At 43.6% G+C, this 15,254-nt stretch overlaps 1 protein-coding gene across 2 annotated transcripts in view; it reads left to right on the forward strand.

Moving 5' to 3' along the window:
• Window positions 1-419: 419 nt before the first annotated feature.
• The window catches only part of alg6 (ALG6 alpha-1,3-glucosyltransferase), a 406,699-nt gene continuing 391,864 nt past the window's right edge, over window positions 420-15,254 (forward strand). For both annotated transcript variants that reach the window (XR_010035228.1, XM_063201806.1), the window contains exons 1-12: window positions 420-650; window positions 867-951; window positions 1,083-1,172; window positions 1,325-1,413; window positions 1,660-1,742; window positions 1,992-2,056; window positions 2,796-2,981; window positions 4,374-4,509; window positions 8,046-8,131; window positions 11,635-11,719; window positions 12,063-12,133; window positions 13,960-14,028. Coding sequence is in view for 1 of the 2 variants with exons in the window: in XM_063201806.1 (XP_063057876.1) it covers window positions 569-650; window positions 867-951; window positions 1,083-1,172; window positions 1,325-1,413; window positions 1,660-1,742; window positions 1,992-2,056; window positions 2,796-2,981; window positions 4,374-4,509; window positions 8,046-8,131; window positions 11,635-11,719; window positions 12,063-12,133; window positions 13,960-14,028 (1,127 nt within the window). In the remaining variant the exon portion in view is untranslated. The remainder of the gene's footprint in view (window positions 651-866; window positions 952-1,082; window positions 1,173-1,324; window positions 1,414-1,659; window positions 1,743-1,991; window positions 2,057-2,795; window positions 2,982-4,373; window positions 4,510-8,045; window positions 8,132-11,634; window positions 11,720-12,062; window positions 12,134-13,959; window positions 14,029-15,254) is intronic.

Below are 15,254 nucleotides of genomic sequence, written 5' to 3' on the forward strand. Positions count from 1 at the left end.
CAAAAACTGTCTGCACAGTTACCAATACCCTGTATGAGTCCCCAATCAAATCACACAGCATACTGAGTAAATCAATTATGTAATATGATACTTTCCAATGGCATTGTTTGTAGTATGGTTTCTATAATTCACATGTATATTATTATTATCATTATTATTCTTATTATTATTAATGAATTAATGAATTAATTTATTTATTTATTTAGACACACAGGTCTATTACAGTGGAAAGAAATAGCAATGCACTGTATTCCATGTGCACTGTATTCCATTCCATGTTTTCACACGTATTTACATGCAACCGGCTAAAATATGTAATATTGTAACATTAACTGAGGAAGGAAGTCTCAGCAACAAAGTAGCCAACAAAAGCTTCAAAATGTGGAGGGGGTGACGTCATCACTCTGCGACGATTCAGATGCACATTGCAGTGAGGTGGCTGTCACTGACGTGTGATAAAAGGAATACTGCAGCGTTGTCGTATTAGGGCTAAATCCAGCAAGATACAAGATATGTTCCAAGAACTTAGGTAGTATTTTATGATAAAACCCGCAGTTGGCCGAAGGAAATGGAGAACGGGAGTCTTGTGTCCCTCTGTGTTTTGCTTGCACTCACGACGAGATGGACAGTCTCGTTCCATTCATACTCAGGTTAGCCAAACTCGTGCTGTTTACTTCCTATAACGAAATACTTCTGTCATAAACACCAGAACGTCAATGTATTTGCGTATCATGTAAATACAAGTGAAGCCCAGCGTGTCCACCACTAAAGCACGTCTAGGCTATAATCCGTGTGTATCTTACCTATATTAGCTGGCTAAGATGGACTTCTCATTCATTATTGCACACGTTTCCTGTCCTACTCAGGAGCAGGCAAGCCGCCGATGTTTGGAGATTATGAAGCACAGAGGCACTGGCAAGAAGTGACGTACAATCTTCCAGTTCATGAGTGGTTGGTCATTGTTTATTAACAACTGGCATCTGCAAGGTGGAGGCTTAATCTAAGCTTTTCCTGCTCTTGAACTGTAGCATGTTGCTGATGTGGTCGAGGAAGTTTTCATAATTCTTGTTCCTCCAACCTAGGTACTTCAACACCACAGAGAATGATCTAAACTACTGGGGATTGGATTACCCTCCGTTGACAGCTTATCACAGTCTGCTATGTGCCCATGTGTGAGTGTCCTGCTGTGCTGCTTTCGCCTTGCTCCGAGTCACCCCCTGCCTTAATACAGTATAACTCTCACATTGAACAGTAAAAGTGCTTGCAGGCAACAGTGAGTCATACTGTCATGATCTCATAAGAAAACTCTGTCTGTTTTCCTCAGAGCAAAAGTCATAAACCCTGAGTGGGTGGAGCTGTTTACATCCAGAGGGCATGAGAGCCTGGCTCACAAACTCTTCATGAGGGCCACTGGTGAGGACCAGCTTTGCAAACTTATGGTTTCAGACATGTTACACTGCACACAGTTCCAATAAAAACAGAAAACACACACAATTTTCACACTTTGTAATATGCAATATTCAAAAACCTTAAAGCTTAATCCTGAACTTAATATTGATTTGCATTACACAGAGTATTGAATATGACATTTTAGCCCATTACTTTGCCCACCATATGTATTCACATTGCACTGTGTGCATCTCCTTTGTGTGTTGTCAGTTCTAGTGGCCGACATCTTAGTTTACATTCCTGCAGTTGTGGTGTACTGCTTATACCTTGTTGAAGGGTCCTGCAAAAAGAAGGTGCGTCTTGTACCGGGAATCTTTTTTTTTAGAGTACACAAGTTTTAAAAAGTTGTCTGAAAATAATGTGCTCTTTGTTGTGATCTATTATGGAATGCAATTCATTCCACTCATTGCTTTGATTGCTCTGATGGTAATAATTTCAATTGCTTTTTAACATTTCAGTTTGTCAGTTGGCAACAATGCACCACCCAATAACGCACATAAAATTCCTTGAATCCATTCCTTTCATCTACTCCCCACTTTCAGGTTACGACCATCTTCTGTATCCTGCTCTATCCAGGCCTTACACTGATCGACTATGGGCATTTCCAGTATCCTTTTAAGACCAAAGCCAGTGTAAAGTGGGTTCTGGGCATGTAGAGAGATTCCGGAGGCCGATTGTGTATAAGACTTCCAAAAGGTCTATTAACCGTTTGTCAGCACACAACATTAAAGGCTGCTCAGCTCACCCTCTGGCTACTTCACTCCTCACCATTTCCCTCCAGCGGGATCTCCCCGCTTCCTCCCTCCTAGTGATCCAAAACATTCAACACAAAAGTCCCAACACTCTGCTCTATCCTTTCAATGTAAAAGTAATTATGTGTAAGTGTTACACATTTCTTGACTTGAACCCGTTAGAAAGTTGAACTGCACAGCACTGCTACAGTTAGAATCAAAACATTTATTTTGAAGGTTTTGTGGCACTGGTCCGCTCGCATAAAGTGACCCCTTTTGAAATAGCTACTCCTGGAAACAAAAACGAAGGTGTGCAGGTCCCGCTCCTCATGTTCTAGCCCTGACTGTGAAAAGCGGAAAAGACACGTTCACACCATCTCCTGCTACTTGTTACCTGCTAATAGTTTTTGAACTGGGTGTTCAGTCCCACATAAAATAGTAAAGGGCGGCACTCTTTGGATTTTTTTGCATAGTTATTCTCTTGTGTGCAAATGAATAAGCCCAAATATGAAGAGAGCCGTCATTTACTTCTTCATTTCTATTAATCTAGCGCACGAGTACCCCAGTAGATACCTGAGGTCATTTTTTTAATGTCTAGCCTTGACAGACTTCCAGATACAATGGCGTGAGTCTAGGCCTGGCCTTATGGGGTGTGATAGGCCTGGGGCTGGGCTGGGACATGCTGGGCTCCTTCGCCTTTACGCTGGCACTCAATTACAAGCAAATGGAGCTCTACCACTCGCTGCCTTTCTTCTGCTACCTGTTGGGGAAAAGTGTGAAGCAGGGCCTGACAGGAAGAGGGTAAGAGTTATTTTTCTTTTTTTAATATATATATATTATTTTAGGGATTTTTCCTTTATTCCTGACAGGACAGTGGAGGAGAATAAAGGAAATGAGTGGGGAGAGAGAGACTGAGAAGGATCAGCACATGACCCGGGCCGGATCGAACCGTGACGCCAGCGTAGTAACCCAGTGCCCTACCATTTGGCCACGGCAGGGCCGAGAGTTGTTTTTCTGATCAGTTATCTATTTTTACTAGTTAATAGAAGTTTACCTCCCCCAAAAGCTGGCTGTATGGCGTGCCAGTTAGAGCAGATATTTGGTGCACTCATAGGACTGTGTTCGAAGCTGGGTAGGGTAACTGTCCGAATGGCATTTTACAGAGTGGGTGCTAAGTTGTTATATATGTTTCTAGAAAAGTTGTTTGGTTGGAGCATAGTCGTCTGATTTTTGCATCAATGCTGTGTGGTTGCAGGGCAGTAAGCGTGTCGTAAAAATTACGTCTTCAGAGAAAGCTGAAACATTACTCATGGGGCTTGTCACCAAGACTGGGACAGGAAGAGAGGCCTCCGCGAGCTAATTCATTACATTTTCCTATTACATCACTTATCACACGCTCGCTGTGCCTCTCCTAAACGCTACTATAAACAGTAGCGGCACTCTAAAAAAAAAAGACACCAGCTAAACTGCTCGCATCCTTCTCTTCCCACGGACATTATTCCACGTACATCTGTGGCCGTGTGGTGTTACCAACAGGATGATGGGATTGAACTCTGCTCTTTGCGCTTTCGCATTTGTTGATTTAGTAACAATGTACCCAAGGACATTTGGTGGCAGATGCACCAGCGGATTACGGGAGCTTGGGCTGCCGCTATGTCCAGATGACGCTGTTGCCATGCCCCAAGCCGCCCTGTGCTATGCCCCGCGCGTGCAACTCTAGGAGCACGTCTGTTGCAATCGAGCTAGTGTCGGCGATGGAAACGACGCACATTGGCGTATTCGGCAATATTAAGACACATTTCTGAATGCTGATCGAAACCTGCGTGTGATCACATGGAAGGGATAGCTTGGGTTTATCGCTAATCCCAATAATGTGTAGGATTCCATGTGCTATTTTGATATCTACATATTTTTCAACGTCACCATTAAACAAACAGAAGAGTAAAGTTGAGCCTGTTCCCCCCTCCTCTCAGCTGTGTGCCATTCTGGTTCCTGTTAGGTCAGCGCAATTGTCTGCTGTTTTTGTTGGAGCCATTTTGTCTTTGACCTTTTGAACTTGGTTATTGGTTCATGCTGCCCAACCTCTCTCTCTCTCTCTCTCTCTCTCTCTCTCTCTCTCTCTCTCTCTCTCTCTCTCTCTCTCTCTCTCTCTCTCTCTCTCTCTCTCTCTCTCTCTCTGCTGCTGCCCCCCAGGTTGCTGCTGCTGGTGAAAGTTGGTGCCACAGTGCTGGTGACCTTTGCCCTGTGCTGGTTGCCCTTCCTGTCCGACTCTCGGCAGGTGCTGCAGGTGCTCCATCGGCTGTTCCCCGTGGCTCGCGGGCTCTTTGAGGTGAGTTATAACTTATAACTTATAGTTCACAATAGCACTGTTCTGTAGTGCTCTGTAGGTATCAAACTGCTACTGTTGCTACCAGTGCTTGGCACATTTGCTTTTCTTTTTATTTTGTGCTTTTTTTACCTCCAGTGTGCAAGGATTAAGAAGAAACTGAACACACACATGTGTTTGACAGGAAGAAAACCCTTATACTTGTAACTTAAAGAGAACTTTTAAAAAAATATACATTTTTAGGGGCTTTATGCCTTTATTTGATAGGACAGTCTGAGATGGTGACAGGAAGCCAGTGGGACAGAGAGACGGGGTGGGATCGGGAAGTGACCCCGGCTGGACTCGAACCGGGGTCCCCGTGGTCATGCAAGCCCAAATGTGGGGGGCTTAGCGTGAACTCATAGAGAATTTGATAAAGTATTGGAGTCACTGTAGATCGGATATTCTGCCGACGTTTAGTTTGCGTTGTTCCATATCTCAACCCATAGACATATCCCTTCCATGTCATGCATTCATATCAGGCCTGCCTGTAGCTCCGCTGCTGTTTCCACCGTGAACGCATCGTGACTGTGGCGGGGGCTCAAAGACGAAAAATAAATAAATCGTCTGAAGGTCGGAGCGGCGGATCACTTTTCAGCGAATCAGTAGCCCTTTTGGCTTGCGGGCGAGGATGAAACTGCCGCTAATTTACAGCATGGGACGCTTTTCAGCACGTCGTTTCTCCTGGGTCGTCCAGCCGTGTATCCGACCCGAGCCCCGGGGAGCGGATGCCAGCTCAGCTTGCTACTGGCATATACCACCCCCCACCCCCCTTCCTCACTCACATGCACATCCGCGTCGCATCACCCCAGAAACACAGTTGGCACGCAACCATCCCCACCAGCCTATCACCAAACTGACACATACTCACGCTATACTCCATTCATATATTAGATTCTGTACACATGGACACATGCGGCAGCTGTAGAGAGGGGACCAAAAGAACATGGTGCAAAAAGTAGCAGTAACAGATTTGGTGGGTGTCGTGTGTGTTTGTGTGTGTGTGTGTGTGCATTTGGGTGTGTGTGTATTGTCTGTAGGACAGGAGTTAGTAAAATAACCCTAGTAGGCTCATTGCTGGACAGTGGCCAAACCTTTCCACAGCCCCCTCTTTGAAACCGTTCCAGAGCCGAAGGTGTCACTTGAAGTGCGGAGATGTGTGAAGTAATTGAAAATACCCTGACTAGTGTGAGTGTGAATATATGTGTGTGTGTGTATGCGTGGGTGTGTTTGTGTGTGTGCACTTTTTTTGTTCTGACATGGCATTTACATAATATACAGGGTGCGAGCAACACTGATCTGTCAGTGTGTGTGTGTGTGTGTGTGTGTGTGTGTGTGTGTGTGTGTGTGTGTGTGTGTGTGTGTGTGTGTGCGTGCCTGTGTGTGCGTGCCTGTGTGTGTGAGCGTATGTGCGTGTGTGTAAGTGGGTGGGGGGGGCTAGCAGCAACTCTGGCAGTGAGGTTGCTGAACTAATTGTGAAAGTGTGGGAGTAAGCATCGGCTGGGGATTAACGCGGGGGGAGTTGGTTTACACTGCACAGCGTGCGCACACACACACACACACACACACACACACACACACACACACACACACACACACACACACACACACACACACACACACACACACACACTGGTGTCTCGGGTGTCCCCTCACAAAAATGGCAACAAATGCCCTGGCGAAGGGGAGACATGCCTAGGTGAGGCGGCGCTGACATTTGCTGGTGTCGAACGGACTCGGTGTCTCAAACCACACACACACACACACTTGTGTGTTGTTGAGCATTCCAGAAGTCATTTCGAACAGGCTGAGTTGGCAGCACACTTGGGGCATCCTCCTACTGTACTGAATGTCTTGGGGTGTGTCCACACACACACACACACACACACACACACACACACACACACACACACACACACACACACACACACACACACACACACACACACACACACACACACACTGGTGCTCGCACTCTCTCTCTCTCTCTCTCACACACACACACACACACACACACACACACACACACACACACACACACACACACACACACACACACACACACACACACACACACACACACACACACACACACACACACACACACAGACTATCGCTCCCCCTCAGCTGTGTTTCCAAGGAGCAGCTGTGTTTTTCAAGACTAAGCACTAAGGAAGCCCCTTCAGAGAAGCAGCATGGCAGCTTCTCCAACTCCTCAGTGGCTATTACTGGTGCTGAAGATTACAACTGCAGTTTCTAAAGCAGTGGCATAGTGCCTCTTCCTTCATTAAAACATCTCTGCAGGTGGCCACATTGAGGAGACTGTAGCCAGAGTACGATTTATAGGGGTGAGAGTCGTGGTGGTGGGGGTACTTTTCCCCTTCTGATTTTGGTATCTCCAATTTGTCGAAAGAATTTTATTCTTGGTTTAGTGTATCACCACTGATATCACAATTAAACATTTTAAATCTTGAAAAAGCTTAAAATCTGCAACATATCGCCCCTCTTTTGGTTTCTCGACGAATCGCACCCTGACTGTAACCGTACGCACATAGAGGTCATGCAGCGGTGTAGTCTACTTTTTTGAAGTGGGTATACTGTATATTTGCGATTTTTTTAAGTGGGTATACTGTATATATATGTGCTATTCAAAACAATGGACCAATCAATTTTAAGTGGGTATACTGAAATCCCTGAAATTTAGAAGTGGGTATACTGCGTATACCCGCGTTCTACGTAGACTACACCACTGAGGTCATGTTGAAAAAACTGCCCGGCACGCAGAAATGAAATGAGATAATTTAGCTTAAGCTCATACATTTAACCCTGTGTCTGCAAGTGTACAAATAAGCGCATGGCTTTTTTTAACATTGCATGTCTGTGACAAGGAGAATTTACAGTCGCGGGGGGGGGGACGACACACACACACACACTCACTCTCCCCCTGACCCTCTGCTTGGTGCAAGTGCTCCCCTGGAATGCCGCAGGAATTTTTATTGCACTTTCAGTTTGGGAAATGATTACTTAGAGCAATGCCACTTATTTGCTTTCCATTCAAAAGGTGAATGCCGTTTAAAGCAGCACACCATATTTGTCGGTGCATCTAAATTTGTGCGGCACGCACCGTAAATTTTCCAGTCCTACGGGGAATAGCACACTCGCTTCTCCTTATCGTTGCAACAACGTTCGACAAAGTTGCCTTTGAAACGCCCAGTAACATTTGCTGCATGATTTGTTTGTTTGTCTTTCCCCTCTTGTTTATTTTATGGAGTACTTTTACTTCATCTTTCTTTTCTCATTTTATTTCTTAATTCCTGTGAAAATGTATTATGCATTATTCACCTCAATTTCAAGGCATTTTAGAGCCACTGTTGTTTATTCACGACGTACCTAACTTAAATCTTCCACAACCATTTGTAGTAATAATCCCATTTGACTCACAAGTAGGTTTTGGTTTTTTGAACTGGTATTTGTGTGTCTCTGTGTGTGTTTGCCTGTAGGATAAAGTGGCCAACACTTGGTGCAGTCTGAACATCCTGATAAAGATCAAGACCCTTCTGCCCGCTGGGACCCAGCTCTCACTGAGGTAATCCCCACTTCCCTTAAGATACTCTCTGGCTCTCAATACTGCCGTGATGCCCCCTCCACCCACTCCTCTATTCCAATCCAAATCCTAAACACCAGATTAATCCTTTTACTCTAGAGGGTTATAATTTGGCGTGCAGGCTCATTCGGGTTCTGACGACACGCACGCACGCGCACATTTGTATTTGACCTATACACACACATTTGTATTTGACCTGATCACTACCATTGTATACACACACACACACACACACACACACACACACACACACACACACACACACACACACACACACACACACACACACACACACACACACACACACACACACACACACACACACACATTTATATCTGACTCGCATTCATATTAAACTAAAGAATGCTTAATTCTGCCTAGACCAACAAAATAAATCAACAATTAATGGCCAAGAAAGTACCATTCAGAGTTGTGAGGACCTTTATTATGTCCTCACAAGTCCATTTTTTTTTGTTTTAATCTCAAATCGTTATGAGGATTTTCAGACCCCACTACCACAGAAATATGAGCACACAAACACAGATAATGAGCTACGGATTATAAGACGCACCTGAGTATCAGCTGCACCCACTACACTTGAGAAGAAAAGATAATTGTACATATACTGTAGATCGCACCTGTGTTTAGGCTGTTGGTGTCCATATGGGGCACCTAAGTCTCCACCCCTTCCGGGCGGCTTATGGGGCTGGCAACGCAACAACTTTTGACTGGGCTGTAATGGACTGATCAAAGCTATTTTCCCATCCACCTCGCATTTCCTCGTCGATCACACATATGCTGTGCCTCAGAATTAATAACAACCAATGGTGTGCTTGTTGACTTCACTTGGCAAGCGATTTTTGAGTTGTGTGTGTGCAAAAATATACAATTATTTGGACTACACAACAGACGTCGCATGTCCGACGTGCAGCCACTTAAGCCGCAGTGCAGCGGTAGGGTTGGCTGTGCTTCGGTTCACGTCAGATATGCGAGGCGCACGTGTAGTCTCTAACACAGTTTTGCACAAAAGCTAAAATAACGTTTCTTGCGTGTCGAAAATGAGTGGTCTTACGACGCAAATCCAAACCTTTCAAATTCACTGTCATCATATGTGAAATCCGGAGCACATGCCAAACGGGATGAGGATTTAGATTGACTCGCTCCATTAACTCTCATTCAAAATTTTGAGAGCTCCAGCCCCGTGGATCGGAAGTAGAAGGGCGTGACTTAGGTGCCCCATTGTAAAATATATTTGGGTGGTTGATGTTTAAGGGCGTAACGCAAAAAAAAAAGAAACGTTTTTCCAATTTCTGTAAAAAATAATGGAAAAAATAGGAAAAAAATAGAAAAAAATAAAGCACTTAAGTGGTCCGTGGAATTTCGCCTTATTTTTGCCATTTTTGGGAAAATGTGTCCTGCATCAACACATTGCATAGGCATGTCACATCGCAGGAAATTCACTGCATTGTGGCCATTTTAGTCCTTTTATATACATGACTGACATCTGAGCTCATGCTAACTTGATAATGATATTGTGTTTAATCTTAATATGTGTTTTCATTTATAAAAAAAAAACTTTTTTCCTTCTATAAGAGCAGTCACACCACAGGACACCATAAAATGAACCTTAGCATTGCGTGACAGAAACATTGCAATATGAAGACATATTAAGAGGTTAATAGTCACCTTAAACTTCCACAGCACTCTCCAATAACTGAGGTACTGACTGGTTAGGAGCCAGTCTTTAAGACCCTTGTAGTTGGCCTTGCAGCTGCCCATTCACAAACATTGACATACATGTCACCCCACGGGACGCAATTTGTGTTACGAAATTGAACTTGTAGTTAATATTACTGTCTAGAGTTTTTTTTCACATTCACATATCTTAATATAAAGTTAATATTTATGCAATCATGCCAAATGCTTCATACATTATTCAAAATGTTGTTGGTTTATTTATATATATATTATATTCCAGGTTTCATTAATGTTACAGTCACACCGCAGGATATTTGACATATAAACCTTTACATAAATCTTAACAAAAATGTTTCTTCTCATCTAAGACTAATATGAAACATAATGTACCACATCTTCTTTAATGCCATTTGTTTTTAAGAGGAAAAATAACAGTTTTGTAGGTTTTTAACCAATGTTACGAAAAAACAAGGCGTCACGTCTCCCACCCATTTACATAGTAACATTAACAGCTCCAGAATTAACTGCCTTCTACTTGCTTGTCACAAGTAATGATCCAAACTTAAACTGCATCATGATCTAGGCCACAGGGTTCAAAGTATGACAAAAACAGTAGCGTCTTGTACTCTGGAAATTAGGTGTAGTGAAAGTTGTGTTTTAGAAATATGATGGTACTCAGGTTTTGTTCAGCACCAGGGATTGTGCCCAACTAACTCTCCAAGTGAATATTACTCAGGTTGTCAGCCTTGGTTATGGACGGAGGCTTACATGCTCCAAATGTTGTTCTCCTGGATGTGTCCACTGTTTGTGTAGGCTGTCACAACCTTGTATGTTGTGACTGAGGGACTTCCACACTCAGCCGTGTTGACAGGCATTGTCAGAAGCCTCTGTTGTGGAGCAGGATTCTCAGATGTCCATCTCTGGCTATATTTAAAGCGCCACAATAGAGATATTGCAATAGAGAAGCTGCTAACCCCCCTCTGGATTTAAGAGCTTTGTTGACTGGTGGACATTTAGGACTTAAATAAATGGGCAATGTAGAGGAACAATGTTATTGAGTTGATATGAAAGTGCAGACAGGAGCTATGCTGGTCACACAGCAGCATACTGTACTCGTTCGGAACTGTTACACTTCAATGTAATGCACATGCACCAATTAGCTGTTACACAATTACCGTTCGGTTGTATTGTATTGTATTGTATTGTATTGTATTATTGCACAACATATGAAATTAAATATACCACAATATCCCCTCATGACACATATAACACATTTTTTTACATGAGTCAAGTTTCATTCTCATGAGTGTTAAAGGCTTTAGGTCCCTAGTGGACTATACTGTACAACACTAATTGACATCCCAAAATTGTTGCTCCTGTCAGTTGTCCCACCTCCGTCACCCAGTCTCCACACCTCCAGCACGCCACCCTAACCACCCCCTTTCCAGTGGAGAGGCGACTCAAGGGTTAAACTAATTTGGTGGGTGCTTTGAGCCCCGGGCTTGTATTTGTTGCATTTCCTGCATAGCAGGGGTCTTACACGTTGACTTGAGAGGGGGGCCATGTATAAAAAGAGCGAGCAGCCGCCACCACTCTGGTTTCGCAGCGGGGTTTGGGTTACCGGCGACCGTTTGGCAACCGGCGACACCACTCGCTCAGGTTTCTCCTGGTATGGACCCCGTTTTTTGTATGCGTAGTAAATCCTTCTGTGATGATGCTTGTGCGTACATGTGTTTTAATATATGCAACGCTGCTGACTCCTGACTTCTTCGTTTTTCTTATTTCAGCTTTGTGCTCACCCTCCTGGCGGCCCTTCCCTCGTCAATAAAACTTTTCACCAGGCCTACCCTGTGGCAGTTCAAACTCGCCCTGGTGAGGAAGTATTTTTTTTATTTTAAACAAACCTATTGCATGTAATTCACCCACTGTCACATGCTGAGACCCTGTTTACACAAACTTTGGACATTTTTATAATTGCATCCTTTTGTTTTCAGGTAAATGGAGTTCTAGGTCCTTGAAATGGACATTTTAAGTTTTTAAAGTTTTGAGTTTTCTAAAACGCACCTGTCCAGCATACGTGTCTAACCCTTGGATCAAAATATGAAAATGGATCAAAAATATGTCTTTTAAAAAAATATCTGAATATGTGTAACCAAGGCCTGATGTTTTGATGTTTGAGCCAGGTCGTCTGTCTGTCTTTTTTATCGCCCTTCAGGTGAACTCATCCTTGGCCTTCTTTCTCTTCTCCTATCAAGTCCATGAGAAATCCATCCTGCTGCCTGCCTTGTGAGTCTGCACGCTTTCGCCACCCCACTTTGTCCCATTCGTCACATGCAAATCTATTCTTCTAAGCCGCTTAAAAAGCGCGCGCACACACACACACGCATACACAAGCGCGCGCACACACACACGCGCGCACACGCGCACATACACACATACACAGCCAGGCCCGGGAGCAGACAAGAGTTGTGAAATATCTTTCCAAATAGGAACGCTCCCTGCGGCCTGAGTCAAGTTGTTGAAAGCCGCACTGACCTGGTTTAGCCACAGTTTTTCTCTTTGACACTCTGTGCTTTCCAGTGTTGGCCAGTCGAAAGGAAGGCATGTCACATAGACACCCTGTCTACTTTTGCTTGGTCTTTAAGGAGTTGTGTTGCTACCAGCTGTGCAATGTGTTGCTACCAAAATTGTGGCTAGTGAAAAGGCTGAATAGCTAGTGAGTCAGGAAAACCACTAGCCAAAGTGGCCTGCAGGTACCAAAGTTTATGTCAAGTCTGCCCTGGTTATGTATTCAATCGCACATATTGATTTAAGTGGCAGGCACATGGTGAATTTAGTGTGTAACATGTATATCTTAAATATCAGTTATTTATGAATTCAGCTCAGCATAGAAGGAACAGAAGCTCTTGTACACACACTCTGTAAAACACACACTGTAATCGCAAGGCCTGCTTGCTTCAACTTTGATTCAGTTCCAGATCCACCTTGATCTACTGATCTTGATAGTCCAGATTGTTGCTTTATTAGCGGTTTGAGTTAAACCTTGCACCTGCCACCCGAATCAATCAGTTATGCTTGTTCCAGGATTAGAGAGGAGGCCTGGGGTTGCAAGGGGGAGTGGTGGTGGGGATGATGGGTGGATGGGGTGCGAGTGGGTGGGTTGGGTGGATGTTGTTTGCTGGGGATCTGTGGTGGTGGGGTGGGCTGGCGTTGTGGCTGTAACTGGATCACTGGAGAGGAGGCCGGTAATTACCAGCTCCAGTACACACGCTCCCAGAAAACGGGTGTCACCTCCAACGCCACCGTCAACATGATCACATGCATGTGTTTTACACCCCTGTATATGGGTTTCTGTTATGTTGCGCCTGTGTCATTGTGCTAAATTATTATGTTGCCAGTGCATGACGTGTCATTCAGCTCAGCAATATGACCTCGCTGGCTCATAAATGTTCTTCATATCTCTTCTCCATTTGAGGTCTACATTAGGTGTTTTTGTTGTCAGGAACAGTGTGTTCTCTGATGCTGGAGATGTTACTTCTCAGCATGTGCCATTGATCTGAATGGGACTAGTTGGTACCATTTTTGCTTCAAGATTCATGAGTATATTGTCATTGGCTACGTAGACATGAGACATTTAATTCAGAATTAACTCACTTTAATTCTGAATAAGGCTTAATTCTGCATTGAAAATGTCATGTAAACACTTCACAATTCAGAATTAAATGAAAGACCAAAGTAAACTTGACGGAACTATTTAATTCTGAATTATTAATTCTGAATTAAAAACGTCATGTAAAAGTAGCCATTGTCAAAAAAGCAACGAAATTCTGTTTGGAGTACAACACTTAGTACTAGTAGTAGCAGCAGATTCCCAAGTAAAGTGCATAAGATGTAAAAGTGACACCAGTGTTTGCTACCATCTGGTTCAATGATACAGTACATGCAAGAAGTAATACCACCAGATACAGAGTACGGCTGGAAGAACAGAAGAAAGGTTCAAAGTAACTTTAAATATTATTTAACTTGAGTGGAGGTGTGAAATGAACATGTTTCCAAAAATGTTTGGGCTGTTCCTTTTAAAGCCTCTTCTCTGTGTTGTGTTTTTACCGTAGGCCAGTGTGCCTTCTCCTGAGTGACATTCCCTTGATGGCTCTCTGGTTTCTTCAGTTGACGACCTTCAGGTGAGTCCTGTGGCTATGATTCAGATCAGTGTTGCCAGATGGAAAATGTTGAACTATTGTACCAAAACCTCAAAATTATCGTTTTTTGGGGGGTTTTGGGAGGAAATTTTCGTACAACAACCAAATGGTTGTTTCAAGGTAACTAAATGAACTGAATGAAAACTCTGAAATTATCGTACATCACATGTTTTTGATCGCACAGATGACAAAATGGACAAAATTATGGTACAAATATGGTTCCATTTTATTAGTAGGTGCATAAAATGGTATGGCTTAGAAATTGTAATTGTGGATTGTTAATTAGAACTATTACCTTACCAATAGCTTTCTGTTAAATGAGAGATCTCTGTAAAATGCAACATCAATGCCCCACAGTTCATAATGAATTACAGGCAATAGTAAGAAAGAACAACTCCATCTGCCTTGATCCCTCTCCCACCCACTCCATACTTGTTTTGAGCTACTGCCTTCACACAGAAGATACAGAGTGTATTTGGCCAAAAAGACAATTTGTACTAAATCATTCATTCCTGAAGCAGTACACATACAAAGCATGTATTACTCCGCATCATGTTAGAGAAAGAAAGCTTTTTGGCCCCCGGCGACCCAGGTTCGATTCTGGCCCAGGTCATTTGCAGATCCTCCCCCATCTCTCTCTCCCACTCGCTTCCTGTCACCATCTCCCACTGCCCTGTCAAATAAAGGCAAAAAAGCCCTACAAATATATATTTTAAAAAGACAAAAAGCGATTTGAATTCGAATCCAATCTAGATGATGACCCAGAGACCCATGGTCATCACGGTGGATGTTGGGGCAGCAGAGGGCCAACAGGAGGAAGCAAAGCCGCCCCAAAGTTCACCCAGCTGTCGTCAAATTCCTCTGGCAAGCAGCAGCACTAATAGTTGTGCGCGTGGTTTAGTGTGAGGATATTGCTGAATTATGAGGCATAGCCAACATACCACTTCGCACTAAGCGCGCTTTGTATAGGCACAGCCTGGCCATTCTGTAGATTCATTCTTGCCATTGCTTTGAGTACAGTTTAGGCCAATTGGCAGCGACAGCGTTTTCATTTTCCTCCATTGTTAAGACACACGTCCGTTTGTTACAGCGCCCATTATCCAATCAGACATATGAAGCAGAGTTTTTGTATTGCCTAAAGTATGGATGGAGAGTTTGCTATTGTCCTTGTCCTATCACAACAGCGTATTGCCGGAGCTCCAGGATGT

The sequence above is a fragment of the Engraulis encrasicolus genome, chromosome 6 (genome assembly GCF_034702125.1).
Source record: "Engraulis encrasicolus isolate BLACKSEA-1 chromosome 6, IST_EnEncr_1.0, whole genome shotgun sequence".
Taxonomy (NCBI): domain Eukaryota; kingdom Metazoa; phylum Chordata; class Actinopteri; order Clupeiformes; family Engraulidae; genus Engraulis; species Engraulis encrasicolus.